This window comes from Aquila chrysaetos, chromosome 13, assembly GCF_900496995.4.
Source record: "Aquila chrysaetos chrysaetos chromosome 13, bAquChr1.4, whole genome shotgun sequence".
Lineage (NCBI taxonomy): Eukaryota > Metazoa > Chordata > Aves > Accipitriformes > Accipitridae > Aquila > Aquila chrysaetos.
In genome coordinates, this window is record NC_044016.1 from 35,556,605 (window position 1) to 35,570,664 (window position 14,060).

The 14,060-nt window shown below is 39.7% G+C and overlaps 2 protein-coding genes across 3 annotated transcripts in view; both read left to right on the forward strand.

Annotated features, from left to right (window-relative positions):
- POLB (DNA polymerase beta) overlaps positions 1–9,505 on the forward strand; it is a 27,713-nt gene extending 18,208 nt beyond the window's left edge. Inside the window, exons 15-18 of the transcript XR_003926469.2 lie at positions 2,970–3,040; positions 4,189–4,238; positions 8,154–8,306; positions 9,452–9,505. The gene's annotated coding sequence lies outside the window, so the exon portion shown is untranslated. The remainder of the gene's footprint in view (positions 1–2,969; positions 3,041–4,188; positions 4,239–8,153; positions 8,307–9,451) is intronic.
- The window catches only part of VDAC3 (voltage dependent anion channel 3), a 14,805-nt gene extending 835 nt beyond the window's left edge, over positions 1–13,970 (forward strand). The window contains exons 2-10 of one of the 2 annotated variants that reach the window (XM_030036203.2): positions 2,970–3,040; positions 4,189–4,238; positions 5,367–5,369; positions 8,154–8,306; positions 9,452–9,504; positions 10,881–11,108; positions 12,005–12,155; positions 13,167–13,224; positions 13,473–13,970. In XM_030036203.2, coding sequence (XP_029892063.1) covers positions 2,974–3,040; positions 4,189–4,238; positions 5,367–5,369; positions 8,154–8,306; positions 9,452–9,504; positions 10,881–11,108; positions 12,005–12,155; positions 13,167–13,224; positions 13,473–13,564 — 855 coding nt within the window. In that variant the 5' untranslated portion in view covers positions 2,970–2,973 and the 3' untranslated portion in view covers positions 13,565–13,970. The remainder of the gene's footprint in view (positions 1–2,969; positions 3,041–4,188; positions 4,239–5,366; positions 5,370–8,153; positions 8,307–9,451; positions 9,505–10,880; positions 11,109–12,004; positions 12,156–13,166; positions 13,225–13,472) is intronic. The other variant, XM_030036204.2, reaches the window with a different exon arrangement.
- Positions 13,971–14,060: the final 90 nt, after the last annotated feature.

A 14,060-nucleotide genomic window follows, 5' to 3' on the forward strand; every position in this document is an offset into this window, starting at 1 on the left:
AATTTCATTGTTGCGGGAGAAAAAAATCAAAGCACGAGATTAAGGAGGCTTTGTTTGAAAACAAGGTGCTTAAAACAAGTACTGTGGCTTAGTTTTAGATCTCCGGCTCAATGTTTCTTTTCCGCTTTACGTTGTGTTTTGTCAGCTGTTGTCATCGCATCCAGGTGATGGAGACCAATTCAAATTTAGTATTAATAGTTGTGGAACAACTCTGGCTTGCAAGTAGGCAAGAAGGCAGGGCGATTGGAACTAGATGATCTTTAAGGTCCCTTCCAACCCAAACCCATCTATGATTGTATGATGAAGTAGAGCTGCTTGTTATTAGCAAAGAATTTATGTATCTCAGCATGAGCTAGCCTGAAGAATCTTTTTTCTTTTTCTTTTTTTTTTTTAATATCTTTTAAATACTCACATAGTATTTAACATATACATTAAAACACATAGAATACAGAAAATACAGCCATATAGTGTAAAGGGAGGAGATATGTTAGGCAAGTGAACAGGCTCACAAGATTCAAGATGTCTCAATAGCCTTATGAAAATGAGGTGTAAACAGAACAGGGTACCAGCCAAAAGGGTAAGGTTTAGGTTGGGAAGGTGCTGAACAGGATGGTAAAGTCCTCCTTTACTTGAAGCATTTTCCGTGAAGCTGGTGAGGAGAGCCTCGAGACTACTTGGTGGTTAACTCTGTTGTCATTTGTCTTTCTAAAGCACATGCCCTTCTGTGCAGGGAGGTAGAAAGATTTGAGAGATAGCTGTCAAAGCATGAAAGAGGTCGGGGTGTGGCATGTTTTCCGAAACTGGGGGGGGGGGGTGGGGTGTTACCTAAGATCTTGCTTTTTGTTCGATATAACATCTCTCTGTAAGTTGAAAGTTAGAGTAGACTAATGTCTTCTAAAGTCTGAATAGGTCAGTCCCAATTCTGGAAAATGTGTTGTGGCTCACTGCTGATCATTGTCAAACTTCTGACTGAAAACAGGTTATGTGGTTTGGAGGCCAGCTACAAATCCATATGATTATGGAGTGTTCCTGTCATGTTTTCAACAGCTGGACAGTCCCCTGAAAGCCAGCTGTGACCAGGGAGCATTTTTGAAAAAAATCTGCTTGTGTTTTGCATGAATTCTTATCCAGGGAGTTATCTTTCATATTGGTTTTTGCTGGAAAAAAGTGTTTGAGGTTCAAGAGCATGTTAGGCAGTTACTGCATATGTAGAGTATCACCATGTCAAAATGTTGAAGTATCAGCCTTGCTCCAAAAACTGGAGTTACTAAGCTTTTGAAATCAGCAGGTTGAACTAATCTGATAAACCTATTAAAAAAACCCAAACCAAACAAACACCCCCCTCCCCCCAAAAAAACCCAAACCAACAAAAAAAACCCAAACCCCAATTTTAAAGTGTGAGCTGAAACTTCTGAATTGAGAGATTTGTGTCAAAAACCAACATTTTAAAAGAAGGATATGCTCTGCTCCATAGCTGTGTTGCTAAAACTGTTGTAATAATTTGAACTGTGCTGTCACAAAAGTGCACGTACTGTTGCTCTGTTTCTTCAGTTTAAAGATTCAATAATTGTAATTTTCCCCTTCATGTTTGACAGGTAAAAAGGCCTTTTTGCATAGTAATTTTGAGAAGTACCTGTTTTACCTACTAATCTTCAGATAGGGAATCTGCAGTCTTGTCCAGCTATTTTAGATCCTCTAAACCCACAGATATATATTCATAGAATCATAGAATATCTCAAGTTGGAAGGAGCCCATAAGGATCATCCAGTCTGTGTATTGATAGACACATAGTGCGGGTTAGTTATTAAGTCACTGAACACAGAGCGTTTTGTCTACTATGGGATGTAAATTGCCCAAGTGTTTCGTTTTAGGAAAGGGCTAGCTGTCTGAAAACAGGATTTAATTGCTTAGTGCAGATACTGTTGCATTTGTGACAGAGGGACCGATACACCGATAAGCAATTAAAATAGTGGAAGACAAGTGATGACTTTAGGGATTTTACATGTTTTGCTTGCATTATTACTTTTTAGATTAGTCTTTCAGTACAGTATAAGTAACAAATGGGGGATCAGGGATTTCTGGCATCAGGTGTTGCAGAGAAGAATATCAACAAACACATCAGCTGTAGGAAGGATTAAGTGGCAAAGAGTTATGCTTAAAATCAAACAAAAGCATCATCTTTGATAGCTTGTCTTTTCTGGAGCAGGTGTGCCTTTACTTTTATGCAAACTTATTCTAGAAGGGGAAGACTAATTTTCCACTGGGAAGAGTTTTCCTACTTCTTTTAATGTGGATTTTTGGATGCAAAATCCCTAAATTGTGGTAACTAACATTAAATATGTCATGTAAGCTGTAATATCACATGCCTGTCCTTCAGAGTTCTGCCCTCCAAAGTAGTTGTAACAGTTACCTGTATTAGAAAATGTAGTTTTTACTGCTGTGTATACACAGTGCAGAAATACTCACTGGTGGCTACTGGACAGGGTACAGAGATCTCTTTTTATATTTTACAAATCTCTGAAAAAACTTTCTAAGGAGTCACAAGTGCACAGGGAAGTCGGATATCTTTTCCTTTGGGATTGTTCAGTGCTGACGTGGCTTTGCCACTTGGGGTCCCTTTCAGGAAGGGTCCCGTCCATTATCAGAACAGGGATTAAGGCTCCCGTGAGCTCTTTTTGCAATGTAAGAGTGTGAGGCCTACATATGTAGTTGAATGTAATACTGTTCCTGGGGTTTAGTGATTTCACATAATGGATTGGCTTCCATAACTTCTTTGAATTGAAGTTTGTTTCTGACGAAGCAACGATGACGCACGGATGGCTTTTGTGAACATTCTTCAAAGGTCTTGCACTTCTGTATCAGTGAAGTACACAGAGGGTACTAGTCATAGACGTTTATAAATGCTTTGGATATAATTTAGCTTTTATGCTGTTAAACCTAAGATTCTTACAGCTTCCACTATGTTTCAGATCCATGGCTGTCCCACCATCATACAGTGACTTGGGAAAGTCTGCCAGGGATGTCTTCAACAAGGGATATGGTAAGTAACATGACTGTGGTTTGATAACCTTTCTTTTTTTTTTTTCTTAGGCATCTTGAAAATGACAATAAAAACATTAGTACCCCAGAGATCCCCTAAATACCTTTGGGTAGGAATTCAGCAGAGGCCTGGAGCATCTAGCCCCTTCTGAATTTGAACTTTAGACGTGTATCAATGAAAATGCTGCGTAGGCAAAGAGTTAGAGGGAAAAATTACGAGTTTGACCTTAAGATGCACTCCAGAAAAGTCTCTGAAGAATGCTGCATTTTTTACCTTCCAGTTTTTTTATTTAGAGGCATTAAATCAGTCAGATTCGCATAGATTGCCATAGGAGACCATATATGGCAACAAAGAGGTTCCTGAGGTAGAATGATCTTCATGTTAATCAGAATAGCCTATTGTCATAGCCATAGTGGAAATAATTTCACAATGTTTGCATTCCTCTTCAAAGAATTTAAGTAGATAAATACTGATATTAGTCCCTTTTCTGGGAGCAGTACTAAAAGTGTTGACATTTTTTATCTGGTTTTGTGAGTGTGATAAAAATTGCATTTGTATCTCAAATCCATATGCTACATAAAATGAAAAACCACTCTGGTCTGGTCTCTGCCACCCTGGAGTTCAGGCTTTGCTAAAATTAACTCAAGTTCCCTGCTTTAGTGTCAGTTGTTTCAGGCTTTTCTACTCTGTGCAAGGGCCAGGTATTTCCCTAGATTCATAGCAGATTAGAGAGAAAAGGAAGAAAGGAATAGTATCTCTGTATATGGCACTGGTTGAAGTAAGTTGAAACATATTTTTCTTGGAGAAGGGGAAAAGAAAAATTCCTGCCCTGCAATCAGAAATATAAAAGGAAATTGAGTAAATCAGAAGAAATGGTGTCTGTACTGATTGGTCCCAGACTGCAGGTAGCTACAGAAGGTGGAGGTACTTGATGATGGGTGACCATTATGATGATAAATTATGAGGCCACCCACTTTGAATTGTCAAAATTCCTTCAATCATTCCTCAGTAAGATCAACAACTGTTGAAACATGCAAGTAGGTTGTTTCAGGTCAGTGTCCCCTACCTGCTGTACTTTGGGTGTGTTGGGAATAAGCCTTGCTTGTATATTGCGGTGAAGCAGATGCTGTATGCTCTTCTATTTTCAGGATTTGGAATGGTCAAGTTAGAGTTGAAGACCAAGTCTTCCAGTGGTGTGGTAAGTGTTGGGGGCTTTCAACATCACCAGCATTGCAATGGAAGGACAAATTCCTGAACTGGTTGGTGGTAATAACTTGCTAGCAGGTATTGCTTCTCTTTTTCAGTTCTCATTTTAAAACCTGTAGCTGCCTGAGGTATTTCTATAATGGTGTGGAACTGACGTAGCGGTACTTCTTTTCCTGTGGCGTGCAAGAATTTTCACACATTTTGTTGTGGACGTGGGGCTTTCCTCCCCGTTCCCATTCCCACATCCCAAACATAAGAGTTTCTTCACCCTAAATAGCTCTCATTTCTGCTTATGAATGCAATTGCGTTTCACTGCTGTTGTTGGTTTTTATAGGATTTTGAGTCCAGACTGGCCTTTTACCCAAAAGGCCAAGGGGCAAATAAGAGCCACAGTTTAACTTAATTTCATTTTCACTCATCTCCACTGTACTTACAATGCAAGATTTAATTAAAACTAAATAGTCCTCCTGCAGTACCCTTTATGTAGAATTTGAGAACGTTTTACAGATGTTAATTAAGCTTTAGCACTTCAGGTAACGAGAAAATGCTATGATCCCCACTTTAATGATGGAGAAGTGGAGCTTCCTCATGATTTCACAGGAGGGCTGGCAAAACCAGGAATGGGTTTCATAATTTTGGTCTTTAACTACAGGCATATATTGTTTACTAGATAAGCTTACTCCTACACTGAGTCTCAGTTCTGTGTGTGCTACCACTTGATGCTGTTCTGGTTGATAAGCCGTGCTGCTTTTCAGCCTACTTCATAACCATATTTGCCTTAGCTCCCTCCTTCTCTTGCATTCTTATCATTCAAATGGTGTAAGTAATTTCTTCTGTATTACTGTATTCTGTCTCAATTGAGCTTTTGATGGATTACTTGCATTGTGCACCAGGAACATGTAGGCATGAGGAACTATGTGGTCTCTATACTATGACTGCTACCAGTTACTGACACCTCACGATACGCATAGTTTTCCTGGCTGGAAGTTTTGATTCTCAAATAATATGCTAATGGTTAATTATGCTGTCTTCTGAATGTGACGGAACATGAGCAACTGTATTAAGTTTTAAAATGGGCTTTTCCTTTTCCATGCAACTTTCGTGTTGGATGTTTATCCAGCTGGTAAGAATAGTGACTGTTTTGGCATGTTGGTTCTTTATTGCTTTGTCTAGTGAGGTTTTCTGTGGTGCCTACTGTCGTTTATAAACTGTTCCTTTGTTTTTAGTCATGTTATCATCCACATCATGAAGTTTGACTGTGTCCATAGCCCTTAATCTGCTGTATGATCCATGTATGTAAAGCCATTTGCAATCTTTGTCCAATAATCCACAATAAGAACACTAAAAACCACAGGAGGGAAAACAAGATTGATAGAGTTGTCTGTTACTTCAGGTTTTGTGCTTGTTAGTGTTTCTAATGAGCATTCTGCTGCAACAAAATGAGATTTTGGGGATGGAGACGACATCAGAAACAAAGTGTGAGATCTAATTTGTACTTGGGTAGTAATAGTACCTCTAATTGTTATGATACAGAAATGTTTTGGGTGTTTTTTCTGTGGGCTTAGAAAACAACAATGGTAGTGTCTATTGGTTATAATTGTTTCATAGATTGCAAGTGGTTTGGCCTAGTAAGTGCATGGTGTTTCTGAAGACGCCAGCCACCATAAACTAGAAGGTCCGTGAGAAGCTGAGTGTGACTGCTGATTCAGACTGGAGTGTGACATGGAGCCAGAATAAGTTTGATTTTCAGCTACAAAAAATTGAAGAATTGCTTCTACACTAGATGGTTTGATGAGACGTCTTTAGTTTAGACAGTTGGAAGATTGATGGTAGCAGATGCTGACTGTGTGCCTTCTGCTTCCAGAAGCAGATCCAGTTCTGACACCTGGCAAAATCCTTTGGCTTTTGATCATATGACAGCACGGGGTTTTTTTTTTTCCTTTGGCTGTGAGAAAAGCATTTTACAATCTTTCTTCTGCTTGGTCTGAGAATCAAATCAAGCCTTTTTAATCGATTACCTGCCCTAAGATCAGAAGAAAGTTACTTCAGAATTCTGGTGCAGGTTTGAGATGTCTTTACACTGAATTTATGGAAGTGACATCAGAGCAGTGTGTAGCAATTATGTCTTAAAGGATAGTCTAACACATCCTGACTTGCATCAAGTATTTTTGTGTTATAAAACTGCTGTGCTGTTGTAGTAGTGCATTAGCTTGAGTAAGTGTCTTCCCCCGCTGGTGTGTAAGGAATGTTACCTGGGTGTACTTCCCTGGCACTTCAAAACCATTTAAAGACGGTCTTTGTACACTCTGCAAAGTCCAGAATTGTGAAAGTAATGTACACAGCATCCAGGAATACTGTCCTAGAATGAGACAGATCTGGAAAGTCAGGGTTCCAAAGCTTGGATGTGTTGGCAATGGATACACGGATACTGCCATCTCTTAAGCACTGTATCTTTCAATATTTAAACTTCAAAAGAGGTGTAACTTGGAAATGTAATGGCAGACTAATTATCTTTCTTCAAGGAAAATGTTTGAGAGATGAAGACAACAAATGAGATCAGTTCTCAGATGCTTCTTAAAACCTAGCTCGTACACCTTGAGCTTACTACTGTGAAAATATGCCTACTCATTGCTTTATACTCTGTTCTGCATGAAACACTGAGTAGGCTACCTCTGAGTTATTCCAGGAGGAGAGATGTTTATTGAGACTTCAAGTCCCCTGAATAAGAGGAACCTCTGATGTGTGGGGGACTACCCAAATAGCATAGGACAGCATGTTACAAAATACATATTATACAAAATTCAAAGTTGTTGGTTTAGTTACACTCATCAGTGAAGGACCAGCCTGATGTCAAGGTGCCACTGGCGTCAGGTTATTTTCTGATGCTGTGAAGGAAAAAAGCTCTACAATTTTAAGATGCCTTACAAAGGGGTGACCTTCTAAAGTGTAGTAGCTGGCTGAGGTAATGACAGAGAACTTAGGTTGAGGGAGAAGGTGCTAAGGTCATCAACATGGTATATGAAGAGTCTAAGTGACAACAGTATAAAGGGTAGTGTGAACAACAATGTTAGGGTGTAGTAGTCAGTGTGAAAAGCATCAATGACCATTCTCCAGAAGACATTTTCACTGCTGAAAGGTGGAAAAAGAAAAAAAGAATGAAGAGGAGGAAACACACGAGATGTTTGGAGAAATGAGAGAAAAATCAATGGGGTTTTTTGTTGCTATTCATCTAGCAGAGTAAGTTGGATGTAGGGTTGCATTTGTTAAGGGAGAGTGGATTTCCAGAAGGACTATAGTGGTTGCTATTTCCTGCACAACTGGGACACTGCTGGTAAGGTGATCAAGGGAATTAGAGGAGATTGTGAGGAAAAATCCAAGGATACAAGCAGCTTTGTATCCCAAGCGAGTATCTTTTTGTATTTGGGTATGCACCATGTGAAGGTGCAGAGCAAGTTGTGGAATGTTGAAATAACAATTGCCACTTTGGAGTGGAAAAAAGATGGTGGAAAAAGGGTTTTTTGGTGTGGGGGAGGTTGGTGGATAAGTTAGGAAAAAAGTCCTGTAAAAATTAGAAGGGGGGAGCAGGTAATCAAATCATGATGCAGATGAAAAGTAAGTGAAGATGTCAGGTCTTTGTGTAATAGTGCTTTTTCCAACCTAAGCAAGTTCCAGGGCTCTATCAGCACACCTCAATAAAGGAAATACCCAGAACAGAGATGCCAAAAGGAGTAGCATTTTGTGATGCAGAAATAATTATTTTTGGTGGGGATAGGGAAGAGGAGGAGGATTTTGAGGATTCTGTCAAAAGGTCTAAGGGTAGCAAGTGTGAGTGCTGGCACTCGACAAGTGGAAAAACTGAACGTAATTAAATACCAGAATGCTGAAACTCGTATTATGCTCTTGGCAGGAATTCGCTGCAGCTGGTTCTTCCAACACAGACACAGGCAAGGCTTCAGGCAGTCTAGAGACCAAATATAAGATCAAAGACTATGGACTTACATTCACCCAGAAGTGGAACACAGACAACACATTGGGAACAGAAGTTTCCGTGGAGGATCAGGTAAGAGGAAGTAGATACCCTGAAAATGTTTCTGCAACTGGTATGAGAAAGTCTTGAGTGGAGCAGAAAACATTGAAGAGTGAAAGTTGCACAAAACTATCTGGAGTACTAAAAAGAAAGAAGTTATGTATATTTGCAGAATGCACAAACTGAGAGAGTGCGTCATGAATTTTGGGGGCGGGGGGTGCAAGCATTCCCGCAGCACTTGCTGCTACGTAATGATGAGTTACTGCAGTTACGGGGAAACAAAATTAGCTAGCTGGTTGAATGAATATCACTATTATCCACTCCAAATAGGAGTTTTTGTTTAAAGACACACGCTAGCCATGTAGAACTGTCACGGCTGCAGTCATGCAGGGGAAGCAAAAGAGAGGTCTCGTAGTTTTAAATGCTCTAATACATAAGGACCTAAGTTTGGCTGCCTTGAGATTGGATATATTTTAGAATGTTGAAGAGAAAGGTTAGTGTTGGCAGCTTGGCACTGCTTACACAAAGGATTGCTAGCATACAGCACTCTCAAAACACGCCATTCTTTTTCAGAGTAATAGCTTTATGCCTTTCACTTAGTGCCTGAAGCGTAAGGTAATGATGCCAAAGTTGGTAAAAGTTCTGTGATGCCCTCCGCCATGTAAGGCCGTTGATTTTTGTAGTTACGGTTTTGCACTTTTACCTGTGCTTTAAAATGGAAAATGCTGTCCAGCTCAAAACAAGGGTGGGAAAGCTGAGGCCGGTAGAGGGTTTGGCCTGTGAAGTAGTACTGTGTCTTAAAAGAATACCTGTAGATTCTGAGCGAGATTCTTGAGCTACTGCATGAATTGTTAGAACTATAGGGAATAAGCAAACATGAACCGAACAGTTTTCTTTCTTTAACATAGTTTCTCAATTTTCTTGTCAACGCTGGATTTGAAATCTTCCTGTAGTAATGTATCTACAAAGTGTGTGCTGTTACAGGGCCTCATTGTGGGGAGAAAAAGTCCAAATTTTAATCCCTCATCATACAGCATCTTCAGATTTTGTTGTAAAATATGTGGGAGACATTATGGTTGTGTTTTGTCTTCTCTTTAGACAGGAGGTAAAGCTACAGTAGTGGAATATAACAGCGTTTCAGCAGAGTTCTGAGCAGATGTCTCTGTTTTTCTTTGCAGTTGGCTGAAGGATTGAAGGTGGCTCTTGACACTACATTTGTACCAAACACAGGGTAAATATTTTCTGTTAACTTTATCTAAGGAGTGCTAGAATTTCCCTGTAACTTTGAATTAGAAATGCTTATTCTGGTCATTGTGTAAATGCTCAAAATTTACTGCAGAATATTCTGCAGGCGCTGTAGAATTTGAAGGCAATGGATAATACCGGGCTGAGAAGGACAAGGTCTGCTAAAAATGATTCTTCAGCTTTTTGGCCATTGGCAAATTTGTCGTTTTGCAGTAGGTATTATATTTTTGTAACTCTACCCTTAAACAGCTAGGTCTTACATGGACCATTTAACTTGTACCATCTTTGTCATGGTGTTGACAGTCCTGCTGCTGTCAGCACAGTGCCTTAAGAACACAAAGAAAAATTTAATTTTTTCCTGATGCTTTTGGGCAGATGTCTATGCACAACTGAATGAGGTAGAATTGCATAGCTATTATGATAGGCAGTGGAGTAGTACTCTTTTGTCTTTTTCAATTATCACAGAATTATTTTTGGTAGGTAGTAGAGCAAAGGAGAGGTGTTTATGTCTGGATAATGCACAAAGCTCGAGACTGCTTTGTAAAAAATTACTGCTATTGCTTTATTGTTGGGGAAAGCCTATCAGAAAAATCAGAGTTTGAAATACTGCTTGGATGTAAGAAATTGGAAGCTAAGTCAAAAATGAGACCCCAGGCCTGGGATGAGTTACAGGCAGCACAGTGTTCTGCTCTGTCTTCAGTGGGAGAGAAAGGAGGTTGGGGAGAGGATTAAGGAACTGATAAAATTTTGTCTCGGTTATGTTAAGTTTGAATTGATAGCAAAATGAGCACAAAGACGCATTGGAGAGAGGAAGAGGCTTCTCCACAGGGACAGAAAAAGGCTGACTAAGTGGATGATGTCTGGAGGATGAGGAAATTCATTTTCAATAGAGGAGACTGGTATCCAGCAGTGAAGAAGGAAGGAAACCAAGCACTGCACGTGAAGGAGCAGTGGAGAACCCAGCAAACAAAAAGTCACTGAAGGACAGAAAGGCCAGCTATCGGTGTGGGATATCATGGATGCTCCTGAAAGAAACCGATGATGCCATAATGCATTGTACTCACTTGTGGAGAACAAAATTTGAAACCTGATGGTTTTTAGAGCATTAAGCAGAAACACTTTTGTCTTTTTTGCTTCTTGAGGATGTTAAGGAGTTTAAGATTGTGGAGGAAAAAGCGCCACCACGTAAATATACATAATACCAATATTACCCTTATCCCATGCCCTCTTCAGCAGCTGTTAATGTTAAGTTTTGAGTGGGCATTACAGTATGGCCTTAAGGGACATACATACATGAATAAAACTACATATAATACATACGTGTATACTACCAGGGATAAAATGGCATGTTTCTCTCTGCAGGAAGAAGAGTGGAAAGTTGAAGACCTCCTACAAAAGAGAATATGTAAATCTAGGCTGCAACATAGACATTGATCTCTCTGGACCAACCATCTATGGCTGGGCAGTGTTGGGCTATGAAGGCTGGCTTGCTGGCTACCAGATGGCTTTTGATACAGCCAAGTCTAAGCTTTCGCAAAATAACTTTGCCTTGGGATATAAGGCAGGAGACTTTCAGCTGCACACTAATGTGTAAGTACTATCTGAGCCTAGAAAAACATTATCAGAGGAGCCAAACTAGATGAATAGTGAGCACTAACAGAGTTAGGTGAAAGGTGGTTGGATGGAAGGGGATGCTGATTTGTTTCAAAATAATTTAGATTTGGTGTTTTCATCTTCAGTACAACTAAACAGGGCCAACTTTCCAACCCGTGGCTGTCTTTTGAGACCTTGTTTCAGGGTAATTTTGGGGTTTGCGTGTATAAGGTAGTGGCGTAAAGGCACTTTATAATGTTCACTTGGAATTAAAATCTGTAAACTTTAACTTCTATTTTGGTGCTAGAAAAAAGAGCCTTCAATTAAGCTACTGTACCTGCCCCCCCTCAGCACCAGGCAGAGAGCTTCTGGCTCAGAAATGCCCGAGGTGTGTGTTGCGTTGTGCTTGAGTGTTTCCAGCTGTCATCACAGTGTAGCTCTAGTCTTGGCATTCAGATGCTCTGAGAGTCTTTGAAGATGGTGTATTTAAACAACTGCCATGCAATAACATTGTTTTCAGCCTCATCATTCCCGTAACTGACTTAATTATCCTTCTGGATTTGTCCCTTTAGGCATTATCAGAGGCTTGCTTTCTTAAGACAAGCAAGCAGGTTATCTGGATGGTTTTTTTGTCAGAACCTCAAACCATAGGTCTCAGCTGGTGGCAAGTCTTGTTCCATTCTGCAAGCAAAACTTATGTTTCGGGTAAAAAATGTGAGCAGGAGTCTGCCAGGTCCAGCTAGGAAGTAGATGAGCATGGGTCCAGGGAAGTATTGGAGCTCTTGGTTCATTTTAAGAGATAATGATCAAATGATTGTGGGGCAGGGTTAATCTAAAGAGTTACTATTACTAAACAAGGCAAGGCTTGACACACTTGCATCTATTACAAACAGGAATGATGGCACCGAGTTTGGTGGGTCTATTTATCAGAAGGTTAACAACAAGGTTGAGACATCAGTCAATCTTGCATGGACTGCTGGCAGTAACAACACACGTTTTGGTATTGCTGCTAAGTACCAACTGGATGAGAAGACTTCCATTGTGGTAAGAATTTTGTTACAGGAACAAGTATTTCAAGCTCCCTTAAATACTGAAAATTTGTGGTATGAAGCAGTTGCTTTAAATAGTTACTGAGAAAGCATGGTAGATGGCAAACTGGGTTCTGTTGTGGTTCAAATTTAAATTGGGACCTCACAGGTCATATTGGTGAAATGATTAAAAAAAAACAAACTAAAGTACGGTTTTGTCCATGGTGAAACAGCCACTAGTCAGACTAGTGTGCTTGGAGCCTATGCAAAATGTGTTTTCAAGAGGTAATGAGAGGATGCAGTGTCCTTTTAATTCTCTAATTCTTATCTAATGCATAATGTAAAACTGTACTATAGTAAAATGATGGACGTTCAGCTGAGGTTACAGCCTTCTAACAATTAGTTAACCCTTGAAAGTCAGCCGAGGTCCAGAGATAAGTGTTGTTACTGATGCTTGCAAATTCTTGCAGAAATGTTAGGGACAAAAAAAGGTTTAAATAGTGACAGAGAGAGGTTCAGGAGACAAAACATGTCCATGGGGAAGTGACAGTGAATAAAAGTAACTGTGTATGTTCTAACACTAAAAACTGAAGTAGCAAGCATTTGTTACACTTCAAAACAAGAATTAGTTCCAGGACAATTCAGCCACAATTAAAGGTGGGAAATACTATGGTAAACAGCTTAAAACTTAGTAATGCAAAAATGGGTTTGCATATTCATATATTTATTGCTCATTAAAAAAAAATCACTACTAAGCAATTTGTGAACAGGAGTCTGTGAACAAGACAGACTTCATTGGCTACAAAGGGACTGTAGTAACTAGCCCTTTAAAGGATATAAAGAGACAATGCTTAAGCTGGAAACTCTTGAGGAGAAAAGGAAAAGATGGGAATACACCTCTGCTAGAGGTTAGTCTACAAGTAGCTGAAAGAGTTAATGCATAAGCCACCTTCTCAGGGCGCTGGGACAATCCTGTCTGAATATTTATACACAGCGTATAAATACTGTGGTTTCTTTTTTCCTGTAGGCTAAAGTGAATAATGCCAGCCTCATTGGAATTGGTTACACTCATGCCCTCCGACCTGGTAAGTAAGTCTAACTGGTAGCAGCAAATAGTATTGGTACTACACTATGAGTTATTTTACTGTTATCTCTAGAACAAAACAGATAAATGAATTAGCTAGAAATCTTACATAGGCTCATAGAAGTAAAGCATGTGTACGTACAGAAGTTCCTATAGCAACCAAGACACATTAGTGAGGCTCAAGTACTTGAGGGAGGGCATTGTACAGGGATATCAGTGTATGAAAGGTCTCGTTACTTGCTTTCCTAGGTGTAAAGCTGACCCTCTCAGGCTTGATTGATGGCAAGAATTTCAGTGCTGGAGGTCACAAAGTTGGTCTGGGATTTGAGCTGGAAGCTTAATGCAGCTTTAAGTAAAACAACAGGTGGTGCTCTGGAAGATGAAGGAAAAGTATACCCAGTGTGTTTCGGCCTTAATCTTACTCTGAAATTTCAAGAAGTGTGAACTTTCTACTCTTCCAAAGAATCATTTTAACCCAACATTGAAGTCCAGAGAGTGCCAGCACATCAAAGGAAGATACTTGAAGGCATGCATGGAAGTTGTGATGTTTGTGCCACATTTCACTTCAGTTTCCCATATTTTAAATCTGTTCCTAGAAACAGAAGAGAAATCCCACCTCTCCCCATTATTGTATTGCATCCTGCATGTCCTATACTTCACAACCTTTTATAAAAGGTGGTGTCTGTGCTGTAGTGGAAATTTGGGGTTACATCAAAATGAAATAAATTGGTCACAGTTGGAACATAATGTTGGTGTGTCTTGTCTCTCATCCCGCTGTGGGGTTTTGGGGTTTTTTTTTGGTGCATCTTTAAGCATGGTTAATAGATAATCTGCAAA